Here is a 20,392-nt window from a genome sequence, read left to right on the forward strand (position 1 = left end):
GACAGGACACGAGTGTGGGAATTTACAGATGCATCTCCTTCAGAGACGTTGTTTGCGCTGCCCTCGTGCCCAGAAGCATCAGGCACCCGCTGCTTGGGTTCTGTACCAACACGCAGGAGACAACCCTTGGCATGAAAAACTTACAGCCTAAGCAAGAACAAGGCAGAACACGCAGGGGACTGGAACAGAACAAAGCGTAGGGCCAGGGTGGAGGTACACAGGAGCTGCTAGAAGTTGGCTGTGTGTGTTTTGCAGGCTGCAAAATGATGGAAAAATAGAACAGCGTGTTAAAAAAAAAAATTTAAAAAAATATTAGCAATAATAGATTTGCAGATTTTACATTCAATAATGTTTTTTTTTTCCTCTTACTATAAACAACATCTCACATACAAAGGAAAGGATAAGTAGAGATGACTTAGAATCTAGCACTCGATGTGAACCTGTGACTAAACATTCCTCTGTACGTCTGTGGTTCAAACACTGCAGCTTCGGGCTGGTGCACGAGAACCTGGAAAAGAGCAATTGGCCAAGCAAAAAGATCGGGCTGATCACATTCACATTCACATTCCCAGCAGGAGTGGCAGAAACACATTAATTAATCCCAGGTTCCTCCTTCCACCGCTTCCTATTCCACATGAAAACCCCACGCCCCAGAGAAGCAGGGAGCGATTCCCTGTGTCTCCACAGCCTGTCGCTCTCTCCCTGCACAGCACCAGCTGCTTCCTGGCAGTGGGTGGCAGAGAAAGAGCAGAACTTTACAGCAGCACAGGTTTACCGAGTCCAAACTGTTTAAAGTTAAAGTTTATTTGTATTCTTTGTAGGAATATCAATAAAAGACCTCAAATGTATCTATATCTGTACATATTACAAGAACCTTCAAAAATTATTCACAGAACAAAAATAAATCTTCTTTAGAACAAACCCAGGCAATGAAATGCAGAAATGGATCTCAGAGACCAAACAGTCCAGTGCTACTAGCATAAAAATACGGCTTGAAAAAACAAGTTTATTACTTCTTAAGGTGTACTTTGTTGAAATAAAAAATAAATTATTTAGAGCTATCATTGCAAAACAGTTCTGTGTAATAACACTCTTATTAAGGCCCTTGAGACAGAAAATCTATTTTTACAGGTAGGATTCCTGGCAGCCATGACCTGCAATGACAAGCTCTCTCTCCTGGGAGCTAGCTGACCGTAGGGAAGGAAACACCGGAGAGCATCAGCCTAAATTTAACCCTTTTGCTCCGTCATGCTCAGCTGGATACCTGTGGCTGACCACGCTAATGAAAGATTTTATTATTTACATTTAATGGTTCGACTTGGACAGGACTTGTTCTCCAGAAACGACACAGACATTTTCGCAGGACACAGACAGAATTCATACATACACGGTGATCTGAGCACACAGACACTGCTGGCACACCCCACAGGCACTGCTGTAAAACAGACTGACTACAACCACTGAGTTTGCAGATGATGTTCAAAGCTGGTGGTTAAAGAAAGCATTAAAACATGACATTAACATATGGTGTAAAAAAAAAAAAAGCCTAAGCCAACCCAAAGCAATTGCAAGAACAGAGAGTAAAATCCATTTCTCTGATGGATGGATACAGAATTTATGACTGATACCCTTCATATTCTCTTTACTACAACGCATACACATCCCTTTCCATGCTGCTCTGGATCTGCTGCTTAGAGTTATTCCGCTGCAGAGGACAGCTGTAAAACGTGGAGCTGTATGAACCTGTGCTTTGACACGTAGCTGCCCATTTCCAGCGCAGCAGGGGTATCACAGCTGGTGCATCCTGGATGTGAAATCTGCCTATTTCCCTTACAAAAAGGTGTGAAATCCTTGAGCTGCAACGGATGGGCGTTTACAGGACACACTTCATGGCTGCGCTTGCTCTGTTGTGAGTGGCTTTGTGGTCTGGGAAGTTGCCCTAGAACAGCAACGACGTGCCCTAGAACATGCAACGACAGAGCGACGTGGCCAGCGAGGACTGAGATGGGAAACTTTTCTGCCTCACACCTAGGAATACCGGAGTATTACTCTGACAGGTTATTACATTTTATTACTTCATTACTTCAGCTGTTTCTAAATGACAGCAGCAGTTGCTTGCAATAGCATTAGCACAGCCTGATCAATTTGCTGAATGTATGAACCACGGTCTATAATGCTTATCATCAGCTTTTTGCACTGTTTACCTTTCCACTCACTGCTGCAGAGACCCACTGGCTGTTAGTCTTAAAAAGAATGAGATGGGGCCCAGCTAGGGTTCTTGTTCCAAAAGAGACACAGCTTTTGGCTGCCACGTGGTTCAGTATCACTTGAATTTTATCAGACTGGGCAGAATAGAAGCTGGCATTTTCACATATTGTCAGCTTGAAGTAGCTTAAGATTTCTCTAGAAAGCTGCCTGGTGACAAACAAGGAGAGACAGCTGCCTGCAGAACTCAGGAACATAACATTCTGTACTGCAGCTCATCAATTTTAGTCTTGCAGCATAACCCTCACCCCCTTTTGGGTCAGTGGGCAGCTTCTCCTCTGTACAAGGAGACAGAGGAATACATTTTGCACTTTAGGGTAGAAATTGAAATAGAAGAGGTACAACTGGCCTAGCAACAAGCTGTGAGGATGATACCCTGGGTCAGATTCCTTCAGAACAGCAGCTCTTCCCAGCCTATAAGCTTAAGAAATGCACATGAGAAGGTACACTATTCAGAATGATACACCCTGAATAGCTCATGCATCAACACTGGAACAGGTATTATTTCCCCTCTAAAGAAATCAGGACTGAAATGTTGCCCCTACTGCATTTCTCTGCAGAAACCAAAGCAGACGCCTTGGAATCTATAGCACTGAACCAAACAGGTCAAGCAGCAATCGCTGAAGGACAACGGGAAAGCTGGGGAGTTCTGAAAAGGAATTCTCAAATTCATGTTAGACAAATGCGGCCAGAATGACATACCTGCTTCTGCCTTGCTCTAGTCGATATGCTCACATGACTACTAGCTCTGTCTCAGTCACAGAGCACTCCTGGTCTGCACTGCTTGTTAAACGAGCAATAGACATGCCCACCTGCAAAGGCTACTTTTGGGAGCAAACTTCCCAGGATGCAGCTGTGAAATCAGAGCACGTAGCAAAGGGGAGATGCAAATCACACAAAAATACTCAACTAAAAGAGGGGTTGCTCTTGTAAATGAGTTACTCACAAGATAGAGTGCCTATGGCTGCGATGCACGGAGGAGGAGGGAAAGGAGAAGGAACGGAAGGGCACACCTGGAAGATCAAAGCAGAGTCAGCAGCGACCCAGAGTGGGAGGACAACTCTGAAAGTACTGAAAAGAAATCACTGCTGAGCAAATGCTGTGCACCAAGAAGTGGGCAGGGATGCTGCTGGGCCTGTAGGACCGAGTCACATTCAGGCAGCCAGAGAGAGGCTTTGAGCGGGAAGAGCTGAGCACTGAGGATAAATCCCAACTCACTGCAGACAGGTCTCCCTCAGATGTAAGTGACAGCATTTTCCTTCCTACAGTGCAGGCAGAGATGTGGTCTCTGTATGCGCCCATAGTTAGTAACGTAACATACTTCTGTGACCGTGTTTAACTTAAACATCTCAACTCACAACCACCAAGGTAGAACAGCTAACATTCTGTGTTACAAACTGAAGATTGCCCACAAAGATTAATTCATTCGCAAACAACAAACAAACTCCACAACAGACACTGAATTTGAGGCCTCAGTATTGCCAGTCCTTCACGTTCAGGGCAACGCGGGCCCATCTCAAGCAGTTATGGGACTGGCTTAGAAACCCCTTTGTTTTTAATGTAGTACAATTCTAGAGATTCATAAACTGAGGCCAGAAAGGATAATCAGCTCTGACCTCCTCCTTGTCCCAGGCTATGCAATTTCAGGCAGGTACCCCCACATTCATCCCACTGGCTTGTTCCTGCTTGCTAGACACATCACCCAGGGCACCCTTTTGGGGTTTCAACATCAACTTTTCCAATTTCCAAAACTTGTTTGAATGGTAAATCACACTCGTTATCAGTGTGCTCATGTAATTCAAAAATTGCCGCTGCAAAAATGGTATTTACCTTCAGAGATTAGGGGCTACAATCGCATACCATCAGCTGAAAGCAAAGAGTCACACACCACTTGACTTCAGAAGAACCTCAGACTAAGTATTGGGGTACATGATGAAATCATGAGAACTGGCAATACTGTGCCATTTGTTGTTCATCCTTTACCAGCTGACAGTCTTCCACGAGAAGGTCACTTTGTACTTGTAATGATACACACACCGACACAGAGCCTGCAAATATGCTTCTACGAAATGCAACTGAAAATAATTAGAGACGAAAGTTAAGTCAAAAATCCTTAAGAAAAATAAGAGAGTGTAAAGAACTTCAAAACGAAACCCTTAAAAACATCCACAGAAAGGCAAATTCCAGTGGAAATGGAAGCTCTTGCCTTTAAGTGGAATTAGTCTGGCTAAGCTGGTGGCTGAAACAGTGAAAGTGAAGAGGACAGAGCTGAAGAAATCTGCCAGGAAAACTGAAGTTTTGCATACAGAATTCTACTTGCTGGGCACGGGCGCCCTTTGGTTAGCCCTTTCCTCAGAACATTGACCTGATTGCTCCTGACGGAGTGCAGGGAATAATTCAGGGTGTCACTGCACGGTGCACAAAGTAAAGACTGGATCGAAATTAAAAACAAAAAAGTACTTACAGGTCTGTAAATTCTCAAAACAGAAAATACAAACTGCATTAAAACTGGGGTAAAAAAAGAATCCTACCTTGAAAACTGCAGATTCCCTCTGTCTGTTTGCTGGGAAGCCTGACTGTGTGCAAATGCAAGGAAACGAGATCACTGCTCCAAGATTTTACCTTGTTTAGAGTATTTTCTTTTTGCTGGAATCCTACCAAAGGCAGGTACAGGAGCCAGCAAGAGACAATTTTCTTGCTAAAACGTTTGCTATTGAGTTGGCATTCGGTTAAAGGACAACCAGAGAAGAGAGGAATAAAATCAGCGGATGAGTTTTGTTACAGAATTCATTTCACTCCACTCATGCACTTGCATCAGTCAGCCTGATATATACAGCTGCTATCTAATGCAACCCACTGCTCATCTCTCTCACCCACAACACACATGCACTCACACTCCCCTCTTCCTTCTCCAAGGACTGCAGTGCTTTCAACAACAGGAAAAAAAAAAATAATAAAAATAGCAATAATTAAAAAAATCTACAGTATTCACTTCCTTTTGGTATATTACATCGGCGTTTTCTGTACACGACCCAGCGCTCCCTCTATTTACACAGTGATATGGAAGGACTTGCTCTCGGGAGCCTGATTCTCCTGGCCTCGAGTGGGGAATTAAAGCCCACTGTTCAGAGTTCTTTCCGATTTTCTTTTTATTAGCAGCATCATGTAAACCTGTCAGGGGAAGGGGGGGGACCGTCGCTGGAGTTTCTCGAGTCCGCTCCCTCCTGCCCTTCCCCTGGGAAGATGGCCGGCAGCGTCTGCCCAGTTAGCAGCTGCTGTTCTTGAATTCACCATTCTCCGTGATGGAAAGCTTGGTGGGGTTGGTGGGGGAGATGCCATTGCGGACTTGCATGCTGTAGCGCTCCTTCACTTGCGTCAGGGCACTCATCAGCCGCGTGTTGGCGGAGTCCAGGGACACGATCCGCTTCTCCTGCAACAAACACCCCACAGCGTCAGAGCTCCTTCCAAACGAACCTCCTCTGCCCCGCAACCTGCGTTACGGGGATTTTCCGGGACCCGCGGCCGAGACAGCGTCTCCAGATGATTTCTAGGCCGAGGCAGCTCAGCTAACATTCTCTGGTATGATGGGATGTCTGCCTCTTTCTGTTTTCTTGGGGTGGCGTGGCCCCACGGGCCCTCCTGGCCTTTGGCATGATGGAAGGTGACGGTGAGTCAAAGTTACGTGGTGAGCTCCCTCCAGACAGCCTCCAGCCGAGGCGGATGGAAATGCAGCGTTTTGCCATGGATGGGGGAGGAGGTGGGCACGGGTGCTGGCGTTAATAACAATAGCCAATATTTCCTTTTAATGCGTTAGAAAAAAACAGAAACAGGCAGCAGAAAATAAAAGTGGTGGTTTTCATCTGGCAGAGAAGAGTGCAGGTGGTATCTAATATGGCCATCGTCTCTGTATTTGGGATGGAGTGTGCTCAGAATAAACCGATGGTATGTTTGAAATTAAATGGAAAAAAAGCAAATGATGGCAGCCTGCAGTCACCAGCAGGAGCGAGGGTGCAATAGCAACACAGAGAAGCAGCCAAAAGCTACAACTAAGGGGTTACTCGAGGTGAAGGAGAAACAGGGCAGTGTGGGTGGAGGGGGAGATGCCATGGACAGAACACAAAGAACAAACACTGAACACGCTGCTCCTAGACCCATTCCAGCTCGGAGCCGCTCCCGGGCTCTACCCAATCCTGGGTTCCCACATCCCAGTTTTGGTTCTTCCAGCCTCCTCTTTTAGCAGGAGGAGTCACAGAGCTAAAGGATGTATGCTGAATTTATTAAAAGAAACCCTAAAAACCCATCGACAAAATCCAGCCTCATAACAGCTAGATTATCTGCAGTGGGATATAGCACTGAAGGGTCAAGCTGAAGAGCTGCTGGCACAACTAGGAGTGGCAGTTTTCATCTTCTCTAAAAAAAATAAATAAATAAAAACAATGCAGCCACACAGAGCAGCAACAGAGATGGCAGCAGGCCCATACGCTCTCCACGCTACCAGCCGACTGTGTTTTGCACTTTGAGAAGGAAAAATGACTAACTCACTTGAATGAAAAAGGTCGCATGCAGGAACTCTTCTCAGTCCAGCCCATCGAGAAACAAAATGGAAGGAAAATGATGTACAGGAGGCACAGACATTGAGGGACGGTTCAGGCAAACTGCTGAGGAAACGTAAGTGCTACAAACAGCCCCTTGAGATTTTGATCCCAGCACGGTGGCTGCGTGGTACTGCTGTAATCAAGTCATGCCTGCTTTTCTCAAGGGGCCTCCCCACAGGGGGAAACGGCGGGGTGCAAAAACAAAGCAGAACGTAACTACTGCTTACGCTGCAGCCCTGGAGAGACCAACCTCTGCGTTGCAGAGCAAATGGAGGAGGAAGCAGGAGTCAACAAACAGGAAGGCAGGCTGCAGCCCACCCCAGCACCCTGCTGCTTCCCCTGAGCAGGGAGCACTGACTGTGGAGGAGACGAGGGCCTTAACCTTTCCCCCACGCTGCAATAAATCCTGTGAAAAAGCCAACTGCTTTTGCAGAAATGTGTTCTTCAAGTTAAAGCTCCTCCTCCTCGGACTAAATTTCCAATATGTACGTATTCCAGTAAGCACTTGGAATACGCACTTCAAAATTACATTTTCTTCCTAAGGAATGTCTTTACAGACTGTTAAAAGTGAAAGGCTGGTGATTTTCTGGCACTGGTGAGTGCTCTCTGTACCAGTCTGCAGGCTGCTGGGAACCTATATTTGGAAAATGAGCTCGGTGAGTAGAGGCGTCTTCTCACTCGAAGGAAAACACAACCTATCCAACAGGTCTAACACGCAGGAATTGGGCACAGGGAGTGGGAGGAGCTGGAATGGGTAGGTCAGTGTGCTGGGCCAGGACTGGGTGCTGCTCAGCTAGAGAACTGATTGGGTTTACTTGCCTGTTTGAATTATCTCATTCCCATTAATGACCTGTAATTCAACACAGCGAAGATGTCACTTGCAATAGCAACTGGGCTAGTACCCTTTGCAGCTCCAAGGAGAGCGCTGCCAGACCTCCCCTGCTCAGTGGGGGGCTCTCAGACAGCTTGGGGGGCTCAGGCACCGCTGTGCACAGCAGGCACTGCCCAGAGCTGGTGTGAGCAGCGCTGAGGACAGGGCTGTACTTATGCTCTGGGCTCGTGGTGGGTGCTGCACCTGATTGCAAGGCTAAAGAGCAAATCCTGAAAGGCATCTCGTGGCCATGTCACGAAGCACAAGAAACCCAGGTTTCCTTGCAGCCACCTCTCTTCAAACCAATGTGATAAGTCAGGTTCCAACTCCATTCCACGAATTGCACATGAAAAAGGCCTCTTGGTGTCTAGTCCCTGTTACAAACCTTTGCCAAGGGAATCACAGACTATGAAAAAATCTTCCAGATGTGACTTAGATTGCTACGCTTCTCAGCAAACACTAGGGCTCCTCTGGTGGGTCTGTTCTGAATCTGGCTTTAACAGCGTTCAACTGAGGGAAACAACTTCGTGAAACAATTGGGGTTACTCCTGAAATAAGGTAATTTTGAAAGACTATCCATAAAAATTGACAGCTGGGTCTACTGAAAAGCCCAGGAGCAGGAAAGACATCCTCCAAACGCAAACACCCCAAACACAACGTGGCAGGCAGATACCAAACCAGTCTCGGGTTCTGCTGGACAAGCTTTGCTCTCCGGGATCAGCACAGACACAGAAGAAAAGCTGAAATGATCCCACACCATACACCCACATGCATTGCCCACGAGGACCCGCTTCCCAAAGCTAACTCGTGTCGACTGAGACAAGCGCTGCGGTTTGTGGCAGAGGGGGCATTTCTCCGAGACTGACGCGGACAGTCGGATGGGGTGAAATGCCACACAGGGGGTTACACGGGGCAATGCTCCATGGCAAGCGTTCTCTTGTCTTGACGGGAACGTTCAAAGCCGTGCTTTCAGCTCGCATAGCTGAGATGCATGCACATGGCAATTAAACTATGCTGGTATGAAGCACAGCTTCTCCAGAGTTCCCAGGCCCACACTTGGAACGATGTCTACACAATGCACCACTATTCCTTTGCCCCCTTGGGATCTCATAAAGCAGAGGAGATTTTGGAGAAGCAGCCGGTCTTGTGATTTGCTGCCAGGCTTTCTCAAAAGCCAGTGTCAGACAGCGTAGTCTGTATTAATTAAAAAACCCAACTCTCTTAGAAGGCAGTAGGTCACATGTGCAACACCATGAGCCGGTACTGGCTTGGGAGCTAGATAACAATGTCGGGGCAGGACAACAGGAGAAAATAATGGGTTCTATGCACAGAACACTTAGCTCTTGGGAATCCTGAGCTCCTTACCTGTGCATCAATAATTTTCTGCTTTGCATCGATGACAGCTTGCATCTCTGCATGATCTTTCTTCAGTTCCTCTTCAACTGCCATGAGCCTGATGCACAAAATGAAGTACAAATTAGGACAGTTTAGTATTTTTCCAGAGTGTTTCAGGTACTCTGGCCTCTTGGTTTGACTTCTCCGATTGTCCTGGTCTGCAGGAAAAGAATTCTGCTGCACTCTGGAAAGGTTATTTATCCATCTCACGCTCCCAGCTGTCTCACCTTAGAATTCTCAAAATGCATATAGTCAAAAATGCAACTGTTCTAGAGAATACAGCCTTCAGTATACATTCCAAACAAAGCAAAGAGACTAGTTCTAAGTAAAGCAGAGACCAGCGTTACAAATTCCTAAATCTTTTCCTCCACTTACTTGGCAATCTGAGGCAAGTTTCCACATCCATATCTCAGTTTTCTCACTTCCAAGGCAGGACAGTACCATTCTACAGATGTCAGACTGCCCAAGCAGCTCTACCTTCCTTAGTGTCAAAGAGAGCATAAGGCACAGGGAAGCTTCTTGCCCTACACAGTTCTAAGCTCCCCCAGCCTCACCTGCTGATAATGCTTTTCATCTGGCTGTCCTTCTCCTCCTGTTGCCTGCGGAGTCTCTCCTCGCTGTCCTCCAGCCTGGACTTGTACTCCATCAGCAGCTTCTGCATTTGCTGCTCCTGCACCAGGAGCCGCCGCTCGTACTCCTCCAGCCGGCGGCTCGACACCTTCAAGCGCTCCTTCAGCTTCGCTATCTCTTGCTCGTACTGCAGACAGACAGAAACAAGGGAAGGATCAGACACAAAGGGGGAAGGAAGAGATGAGATCGTTTTCCTTTGCTGCTGCTGCTGTTTAGGGCCAACACTTTTTCCATTAAAAACACACTGATGGAAGTAAATGAACTGACAAGCAAACAGCTGTGGCCAACCAGTGAGAAAAACAGCACGTAAGCTCCCATTCAGCATCAAGCCATTCCCACTCTGTAGGATGTCATGCACAATCTAAGCGTCTGATGGCTCTGACATGGCTCCTCAGACTGGGCTGTTAACATCCCCAGTCACTCCAGACCCAAGGTGTTCCCAGACAGAAGCTGCTAGCAGCAGAAATGGGATCAAACACTGGAAAAGGGGCCACTGCAGCACCCCAGCAGCGCATTCCCCAGGACCAAAGCATGAAACCACTTGTCCCAGGCTGAAGGCAGCGTATATCTTTCGCTGCAAGTTCACAGGGCTGAAGTTTTGTCCTTCCACTTGCTATTGGATAACCATTTCTGCATCAGTGCACAAACACCGTGCCACCTCAGAGACAGGTGTCCGCCTCAGGAGGAGGCCAGGACAAAATCAGAATGCAGCTACTGGGGAAGATGGACTGCAGCTACCGGGATGTGCACAGTCACTTGGCATATCCTGAACCGTACACAGTTGGGTTTAACAATCACGTTGTTGTTTCTTTTTTAAAAGGAATGTCGTGATGACTAAAAGAATTCCCAAGCATAAAAAACCAGCAGTATAATGCTGCTATGATGTTGCCATAAAGATAATAACTTGAGCAGAATCTAATGCACTTACGCAGCGTGACTCATGATGCAAGCAAATGCTAAATGCCAGCCTGTAATCTGTGAGCCCTGAGCTATGTCCATGTGCAGCCACTTGATTTACTGCAGCCTGAAAGTGCTTTCATCCACGGCACTCTGTGCCTCAGAGTGTGACAGCACATGAAGCACGAAGCCGTGCCCACACAGCCTGGGTCTGAAGGTACGACTGGCATGGCTGCACCTCTCAGCTGCCCCAAACCCACATCTGGGATGGGCAGGACCTGCTGGCAGCCCTCGAGTCAGCCCATGCAGGATGAAAGGTACCTTCTCGGCATGCTTGGCTTCGTCTGGGTTCTGCTCTGCATCCTCCTCGACTTCTTCGTACTGCCCGTTATTGAGAACCCACGCCGCTGTCCTTTCCACTGGTGACATCGTGGCCGAGTCCACAGGCGACTGGACCTGCAGCAGAGACACCTGTAAGCATTTTTTCAAAGAAATTACACCCAAATCAGCTCTGACATAGTTCATTCGGAGGAGAAAAATGCCCACGGATCTGTCAGCATCCACAGACTCCAAAACCTCTCTTGCAGAGATACTTCATCCTCCCTGCAGTCTCTCTAAAACCAACACACTTGAGAAAACGTATTCCTCTTTTGTCTAGGTGAGCTTCTCTGGGAAAATTCTCACTTTCAGATCCCATTCACACCCACTTCTCTCCTTCGCCAGACTTTCAGTAGGACTGTCTCAATCTGAGGTTTCTGTCTCACAGAAAATAGAACAACAAAGCTGTGTGTGCAGCTGGCTCTGGTCAGACAAGTTGGGGCTGGCGGAGGGCTGAGGAGCTGCAGGCAGGAATGTGGATGGGAGACAGCAAGGTGGTACTCGGAAGAGCCAATGGTGTGCCATTAACATGGGGATGCCTATCAGATTTCCAAGGGTTACTGTAGCATCTGCACCCAGCTACAGCCGTGAAAGGGACCCAGGGCCAGGAGGGCTGCCGAAGGGAGCCTGGAATGGAAGCTGCAAAAAAGAAACCCCAAACTCTCCATCCAGCTGGGGGAAACTTGGTCGAACTTCCAAGCAGTTCTCAGGGACAAAGCCAAGTTTATAAGCTCAGAAATTTGCATAACTACTCCTGCAAGAGCGACACTGTCTCTGGGTTTCGATAGAAATGAGAAAGACCAACTTCTTCCCCAGCCACGGCTTCGCTTTGTGCCCAAGCAGCCCCTGAGCAGACTGCCTCCAGCTGTACGAAGCGAGGGCTGCTCCGTGGCACATTTAGGAGCTGATGTCTCAGTGAGGAGCTGTGTGCTTCCAGCAGCCACATTCTGAGAGCTGACGAAGACCAGGAGGATGGCGAGCACTCGAGATGCTAAAGGTTCCCGATTTACAAGGGTAAAAAGAAATGCCTGCTAGGAACTAATTCCCCTCTTTGCTCCCTCCCAGAGGAACACGCTGACATTTCTGTTCCCACCTACCTACTAAATGGAAATGGAAGGCAAAAGCTGACCTCTCCCAGCAAACAAAGGGCCGCGCTCTGCATTCAGAAACAAATGGGACTTGTGGAGAACAGAGTCTAATAATTATAACGCCCACAAAGCTATGCCTGGAAAAAAAACATGCCCGACTTCTCTTTTTGCTCTTTCTTTTATTAAATAAGAACAGAATTCCACAACACGATTTGCAATTAAAAGGATGGAGTGGAATTTGCATCAAAAAAATGTTGGCCGCTCACTTTGGCACACTTCAAGGCACTTCTCAGGGGTGTGGGGAAGGAAAGAACAAATTGATTTCTCTAAAGTAGGAGCAAGTACTCATGTGAACCCAGTGCCAACAATTAGCATGGGAAGGAAAGTGGAAGAATAAGCAGATGCACGTTGCTACAAGGGATGGGGAGGAGCCTGCCCTGAAGCCAGGCATAGCTGCAGGTATCAGTGCAGCTACGGAGCACACAGATACATGCAGACACACTGCATTGATGCTAAACAAGGACAGGTAACAGATTTACTTAGGGCAGAGGGAAGTCGTTCCTGGCCTGCAGATTTCCTACTGTCTCTGCACTAGGCTCAGTTGTATTCAGCGTACTTAACCTGTCACCTCATCCATGCCTAAATGTGAAACACGTGCTCAAAAGGAGGATGCAAACACAAGCACTTCAAACAATAAGCAATTATGGTTTTGGTATTAGCAACTTGGCATAGCAGCCTTTGCTTTGTGATTCAGTGCTTCTGATCTCCTCGTACCGCAGTTCTAGAGCCCTGGTTGCTCTTGGTTCCCGGACACCAGCTAGATTGGCTTCCTTTAATTTGCACCATTCCAGAGAGCTTGCCATGGGGAGCCAGCAGCGAAGCCTCCAGAGAGCAGGAGCCTGTGCCAGCAGTGAAGTTCCTCCACCAGCTTTGCCTTACAAGCCCAAAGCTTCCCCTGCACAGCCATGCCTGCAGCAGTGCTCCTGCTCCAGCACAGACGTAGCTGCACGGGCAGCACAGCACAGCCTCAGTGGCTGCGACTTTCTGAAGCTGAACTCCTCCCTCGTGCCTATGTGCAGAGCAGCATCCTTCCTAGAAGGTCTTGTGGGACCTCAGAACGTCCTTCAAAAGCAGGACAGGCAAATCAGAGCCCCACATCTTTATCCCTGCAGTGACCACAGAAGAATGCACTTAACCCAAGGAGCAGCACGGGTGTTGCCTCGGAGAGCCTCTCTGCACCCAGCCACAGGCTACAGGGCATTCCTAAAACCAACCACCTTCCCTCTGACCCACAGCCAAGACACTTTCTCCACTCTCTGCAGTGTCAAGCATTTAAATACTTATTTTTCCCCTTAATATTGCACCCATTTAGGAAATACTTTCCCTACGTGCCAAATCACAACAGGATTTTTTTTTTTTTTTTTTTCATTTTGAAGTTAAGGAGCGTTGGCTTTTTGACAGGAAAACCCTGATTTACAGCGGTTCGTCTCACAGCAATTGATAAAGTGCATTAGGAATTGCTACACGCAAACACTCCTTTCCGGAAAGTGTTTGCATTACTCATGGTTTGGGATGATTAATGAAAAAGCAGTATTTATTTGGGGCCAGTGGTAGGTTGGTGCATCATGGTGAAATACAGGTCTCCCCACGCTTAAGACACCTCTAATTATTTCTTGTTTTGGCAGCAATTTATTCAAAGATATTTTGCCTTTGTTTATTCCTCTGCTTTTAGGTGGCTATGCTTTTAAATTAGCACCACAGGGCAAATGCGTTCTCCCCTGGCAATCTTAACTATGACTTAGAACAAAGCTTCCTCTACTTTATTATGTGGGGAAACGTTCAAGCTCTGTTTCTTTCAGCAGGCATGCTGCTACCTCAGTAAACGAAAAACATTTTTGTTAAGCTTCCGTACAAAAGCATCCAAACTAATAGGTACGCTAGGCCTGCTGGGCTTGTAATGGTAACAAGCCTGGCCATTTGTGGCCAGTAGCAAGGGTCAGCGCCACTGTCAGCCAGTATGATTCAGCTCAATTTACATCACAGAATAGCTTAGGTTGGAAGGGACCTTAAAGATCACCGTGTGGGCAGCCTAACCCCCCAGCTCAGGCTGCCCAGGGCCCATCCGTGGCCTGGGGCACCCACAGCTCCGGGCAGCAGTGCCACATCAAAAAGCTTTGATGGTCAATGCAGGAACCAGTGGAATACCAGAGCACAAAACGCCTGGGTAGAGACTCTCCTTACCTGCTGCGTCTGCTGCCTCTGAATGGCCCTCACCTTCGGGACAGGGCTCTCCCTAGAGGAGGACGACTGCTGCCGGGAGCGGCTGCCGTTCTGGACGGGCTCAGTCACCATGGCCCCCGACACGGCCGACATGCTGCCCGTGCTGCGCAGGGACGCGCTGTGCGGCAGCGACTGCGGCGCTTTGGCCCTGGCCCCCAGCCCAGCTTGGTCCATTTTGCGGATCTGCGCCTGGCTGCTGCTGTTCTGCCGGGGCAACGCGATGGGGACGTGCTTGTCCGGGACCGTGTGCCTCCTGGAGAAGTCCTCGCTCTGCGTGCTGCGCTTGGTGAAGTCCTCCATGCTGCTGTTGCTTGGCCCGCTCAGTTTGAAGTCTTCGCTGTTGCTCCGGCTCCGGGAGCTGGCGGTGCTCAGGTTCTCCAGGCTGGAGTCCACGGAGGCCTTGGGCAGCGGCGGAGGCGGGTTGTTGAGATGGTAAACAGGGTTCTGGAATGACAGAGGCTGGAGGCTGCCCTGCTGGTTCAAAGCCGGGTGCAGCGGCCTCCTCACCTGGGGAGCGCTCTGGGGTGTGCTCTGAGTCTCCCACAGCTGCTTGATGTTTGCCACCTGGGTGATGGAGAGCTGGCTGCCGGCCAAGCGCAAAGGCACGTCGTGCATCATGGAAGCGTGGTCGCTGTGAGCGGTGTGGGGATCCTGCAGGTCCATCAGGGAGATGCTACGTCCGTTGGGCAAGATGCTTTCTCTTTCGTCCTTATCTGAGTAAGTCATGCTCTGGGTAGATGCCTGCTGAACCAACAGCAAGGTCTTGCCCCTGAAATATCCGTCTATGTTTTCCTGGGTTGGAGACTTCAGTTTATGCAAATCACTGTGGAGCAGAAAGCAGTTTGGTTCATTTTTAAGCAGCCAAGACCCTGAGAGTTCTGTCCCAGAGAAACCTCTTTACCTCATTCAAACCTCCCCTCTACCCCAAAAGCTTCAAGGAACTGGATTTCCTTTTGTGAGCTCTCTGTGTTCAAGTCAGAACACAACCTTCCTTAATTACCGCTTGCAACTCTGAAAATTAAGTTCGGCTCAAGAAGCGCTTCATCTTTACTTTTCACGGGTGAAACACAAACCATTCCCACCAAATCCCCCCCCCCCACTTAGACACCTCCCTTTCCAGCAAGACTTCAGAGCGCTTCCCGTTCCACTTCAACCCTTCACCAGAGCTACGTATTTCGTGCATCTCAGAACCCAGCAGGAGCTGTGTGAAGCTCCTGTAGCTCTAGCTGCAGGCTGGTCCCCAACAACTGCCCGTACCCCCCGTCTCCCTTCGAGCTCTGGCTGTTACATACCCATCAGTGGGGTCCTCGAATATCTTCTGAAGCCCTGAGGAGAGACTGCCACTGACGTTTGGACTAGAGCTGTGCTCAGTGAAACGCCTCAGCTGCTGCTGTATTGGCGTGGGGTTGGTCATTGATTTGGTGATGTCAGCAAGAATACGAGGGAGAGGTCCCAGTTTTGCCACGGTCGCCTGTAGGAAGGAATTTTCACCCTAATTGGACAACAAGCACCGCGACATCCGCCAGTTTTTTGATAACGATGCACAGAGGCGGAGGGGCGGAGGTGGAAGGAAGGAAGGTGGGTGGTTGTGTGCGGGTGTGCCAGGACCGTAATGCAGTGTTACGGAGCAGGGTGACCACGGCGACGAGATGGATGGAGGAGACGAAACGGGGTGCAGCAGACATTGAGGAAAGAAAAGGAAATAGAAAAGAAATTAGGATTGACCTCCAAAAATAAAAAAAAAAAAATCATGCTCAACAAAACAAAACTACGGCCATTCCAATGCAAAACTCTCATGCAAAGCAAACTAAGTCCAGGCTGGGTGAGGTCAAAGTGAAAACTATGGTATCTATTCATTAAAGGGCATTCACAGACTACAGATTCAGCTGGCGGGGGGAACTTTCCAGGCAAAGGGTGTCATGTGGTGAAGGAAATGCATGCCAACAGACAAGGGGATGCGGCATTCACGGGGACCATGGCAGGACTTGCAAGGGTTGAGGGAGATGGGAAAAGGGAAAGTTTTCATTTGCTTTTTGGCATCCTGCGCCAATGCCAACTTCTGTAGCAACTTGTTATCAAAAACTAAGGCATTCTTCCCTACTTAAGAGTAACTTCATGAAAACATCAGCGATTCTCATCCCCATGTTATCACAGCAGCCTGGGAGTACGCAGCCTTCACTCAGTGCTGGCTGGGCCAAGGGGAGGGCAGCTGGCCCTGGAAGGCTGCTCATTCAGGCTCCCTCACTGTCCCTTAGGATCACTGGCTATACCACCCGTGGGGCATCTTCAGGCTCACGGGTCTGAAGGAAGAAGGGGAAATGCTGGAGGTTTATCATCAGGTAAAGCCCTGCCACAAGAACCATTCCCTTCAAAGACATCCGTATTTTTCCTGCAGGCAGATAGTCAGTCAGTCTGACTCCAAGGAGAGGTCTCTTTGCAGACACTTTCTCCCAGCACTACTTCTGTGCCTATTAAAATCTCAGAGGTGACTTCTCTCATCATTTCCCACTCGTTACCTGCAGTAAAGCAGCGCTGCAATGTAACTTTACCCCTTAATTCTTCTTTTAGCAAACCACTAAGTGAGCCGCCAAGCACTTGCTCCATGCATCTAGCCAACAGAAAGGGCAAAGCAGATCTGCTTTGATGGCCCAGCCAGGTGCAGCTCCCCCCCTTTCCTCTGCATTTACAGCATCTGCATTCCCAGAGCAGCTCAAAGGAACTGAATGCAAGGACCCATTTGCAGTTCTAAAGGCTGGAGCCGGGTTTCTTTTGACCTGACACCGGACCTACACTGGGTGAGTTCACCCTGCCTTATAGAAATGGAGGAAATGGTCTGAGAGCTCCCTTTGCTTGTTTTCCTGATGCTGCTCAGCTGCCTTTAGAGCAGACTTTACTGCCTGCCACATTCTGAACGCACGCTGTGTGCACATATGAATTCAAGGGACAAACGAGGCCATAAATTGTTACCAAATGACAATTAATACGCATTGTCTTTTCGAGACAAGGATATTTCTGTTTACTCTGACGCAACAAGCTCAGATTTTTTTTTCATTTTTGTTTTAAGGAATGTACTGTGAGAAAAGAGGAACCCAATAAATCACCATTTTGGCAAACCTGAGGGCAATAAAAATAGGAAGAGTGCACCTCAACTCACCTCACCTCTCCAGTTTCAAAAGAAACAGGATAATATAAGCGGAATATGGACTAAATAATGTGCCTCCAAAAGTTAAAATACGGAATAGTTCAATGGGAAAAAAGAAATGATGAAGCACAGCTCAGCTTTTCTGAGCCTTATCAACTGCCTTTGTTATCAAGGTTTTAACAATTTGGGATTCTGGAAAGCTACACTGCAAACAAATGCCTCTTCTCTTTCTATAGCTAAACGGAAATGATGCTTCTCGTTGGCAACGAGCATCTATTGTGATCAGAAGAACGGAGTCTGGGAAATGCATCTGATCCCAGCACAATACAGAGGCAGAAAGCACCTCGCTTTTGTTACAGGATAAAGCTGAGAGTCCAACCAGGTTTTTACATGGCACCCTCTTACACACTTAAACCTCACCTGCAGACATGAGAGCATCTCAGCTGGCTTTGGATCAGTTTAATACTAAGGGTTCTGCCTGCCCAGCCCATCCCTGCACCAGAGGAGCAGCGTGGGGCCCAGCGTGCAGCCAAGTACCACCACCAGCATCCACAAGGGCTACAAGATTTTCACTTTCTGCCCAAACACCCTCCCTTTTTCCCACATCATTTCTGAGGAACCTGGCTGCTCCGAGAATTCCAGGCCCATTTTTAAGTGCTGCCTTCTCCACTTCTAACATCCAGACTTATTTGAGGCTCTGCTAAGTGTTTGCACTACTGCTGGAGCCCAACCGCTTCACGTGCTCTGATCAGGAATCAGAGTAAGAGCAGCTGTGAAATACCACTATCACAAATTCCTCTCCGAAGCTGCTGAATAAGTTATCCCCAGTGCAAGCTCCAGCTGCTCCCTTGATGTTTCCCAGTGTTTACAGTTGCTACGATACAATCTCAGGATTCACCCTCCCGGGCCTCCAGCCTGCTTTACCTTATCAAGTTGGGACACAACCTCCCATAAGAGGGAATGCAAAACTGAGAGCTCTCTGCCCAGGTCTATATAGCCCTCAAATCCAGGCATGTTTGAGATGGTATCTGGATTAGAGATCTCCAGGAGAAAGCGCTTCATTCCCCCCCACTCATGTTCCAAAAAGTCGTTCATGAAAGCCATGTACTCTTCCTTGTTACCAAACCTGCAAGAAAGGAGGGGGGGGGGGAACACCCAGTCAATAACCTCCGTAGAAAATACAGAGCCTAAGTGCTTGCAGACAAGTATTTACATGCTTAACTTTAGATCTCCCTTTCTAAAGATCGGATCTGGGAGGAAAAAAAGAGCGGGGTACACCACGTAAGAGATTCACTGCTTTTGGCCATGTTTAAATACCAGCCACTCACTGACCACAATACAAACAAGGGGCTCAGCCCGTCTCTCCCTGCCACAGCAACCTGTTCTCTCCTCCCTTTCTCTGCACTCCCTCCCATGCAAGAGCCATGCCCTTGTTGCCATTCAGCTGGGAATTTTGGAGGAGGAGAGGGGGAAAGTCAAGCTCCTTGGTGGGAAGAGTCTTTCTTCTTTTGAAATAGGATACGCACTAACGTGCTAATGCACAACTCTCCTCTTGGATTTATATGGAGTCCCTCTACCCAATTCAGCACAGCCCAAATCCGCATGTGAAAAAGAGAATCTCTCTCTCAGCACTGAGGTGTCCCAAGGGGAACAGGGTTCGCATCTAAGTGACAAGTTGCTTCCATTTCTAAAGCTGGCTTCAATGTGCTGCGTGCGGACACGACTCCTAAGCCCGGCTCTCCTCGCTCCATAGCAACCCACGGTCGCTTGCAGCCCTAGGGGCACAGACTTCAGTTTTACCGTCACCACCTACTTAGCAAAATTGGCGAGATTCTGAATGACTTTAGCAATAAGCGTGAGCGTGCGAGATGTCCGGTCGTCGGGATACTCCTGCATGAGGCTGAAGAGGCTGGGGGACATGATGGCAGGGCACAGGAAGCGGAGGAACAGGGAGGCACTGATCAGCCGCTCGCTGATGTCCTGCTTGCCCCTGCTCAGGCACTGCTGCTTCCAGGATGCAAACACCTCCTTCAGCTCACGAGGGAACACGCTGAAAAAGAACAAACAGGGCAGTGAGATATAGCAAACTGAACAATTATCTGTGAGAAATCGTAATCGGCTTTATTTTTTATTTTTTTCTTGTCTCCCCTAGGCTGGGAAATGTCATTAGCCATCTATTCTTGGATCCTCACTTAATCTGGTGATACTTAAGTACCCTTTAAAGCATCCCATTTAATATCTATTAGACGAAGCCCTTTTCAGACACGCTGACTTACAAGCTAAGAACTAGCCATCCACGGCTACTTGGGAGCAAACACGGCGTTAGGACATCAGAAACAAAGGGAACCCATCTCCATGACTGCAACTGTTATCTTGCTTGTTAACCTCGCTCAGTGCTCCTCACGTGCTTCCCCCGAAGCAGAAAGGCCTTTCTTGCAATGGCACTCAGAAACAGAGATTAACAGAAAGCTCTCAGCCAACTTTGCCTCCCTCCTTGCATTTTCCTGCTCATTTTTACAGATCTGTAAGGGGCTGAGAGCTTTCCCTGAATATCTCAACTTTCAGATTTTTTACCCCAAGCTCAAACTCAGCTGCAGTATTCACATTGGATTCCCTCCCATCTGCAGTTCCCTTGGCAGAGCATGCCAGCAGAAGTTGCTGTAGGTATGGTGCATTGCACTGCAGCACCCTGACCTGGGGGCGAGTTCCACCTGCGATACCGTCTCACGCGTAGTGAGACAGCAAGGACAGCAAAGGTGGGATTGGAAGACACATGGGTCTGTGCTATTGCCCTGTACCACTGTTTTCTCACCTTTAGAGGAGGAATGGGCACCTCCTGAGCAAGTCACCT

General features: G+C 48.3%; 1 protein-coding gene across 11 annotated transcripts in view; it reads right to left on the reverse strand.

Moving 5' to 3' along the window:
- The window catches only part of RASAL2 (RAS protein activator like 2), a 157,355-nt gene continuing 137,733 nt past the window's right edge, over positions 771 to 20,392 (reverse strand). For 8 of the 11 annotated variants that reach the window (XM_021405476.1, XM_021405478.1, XM_021405479.1 and 5 more), the window contains 8 exons: positions 19,355 to 19,591; positions 18,466 to 18,667; positions 15,692 to 15,891; positions 14,361 to 15,222; positions 10,975 to 11,109; positions 9,681 to 9,883; positions 9,097 to 9,184; positions 771 to 5,695 (listed from right to left, as the gene is read on the reverse strand). In XM_021405476.1, the coding sequence (XP_021261151.1) occupies positions 5,531 to 5,695; positions 9,097 to 9,184; positions 9,681 to 9,883; positions 10,975 to 11,109; positions 14,361 to 15,222; positions 15,692 to 15,891; positions 18,466 to 18,667; positions 19,355 to 19,591 (2,092 nt within the window). In that variant the 3' untranslated portion in view covers positions 771 to 5,530. The other 3 variants (XM_021405477.1, XM_021405472.1, XM_021405473.1) reach the window with 2 other exon arrangements.

The sequence above is a fragment of the Numida meleagris genome, chromosome 7 (genome assembly GCF_002078875.1).
Source record: "Numida meleagris isolate 19003 breed g44 Domestic line chromosome 7, NumMel1.0, whole genome shotgun sequence".
In the NCBI taxonomy this organism is placed as follows: Eukaryota; Metazoa; Chordata; class Aves; order Galliformes; family Numididae; genus Numida; species Numida meleagris.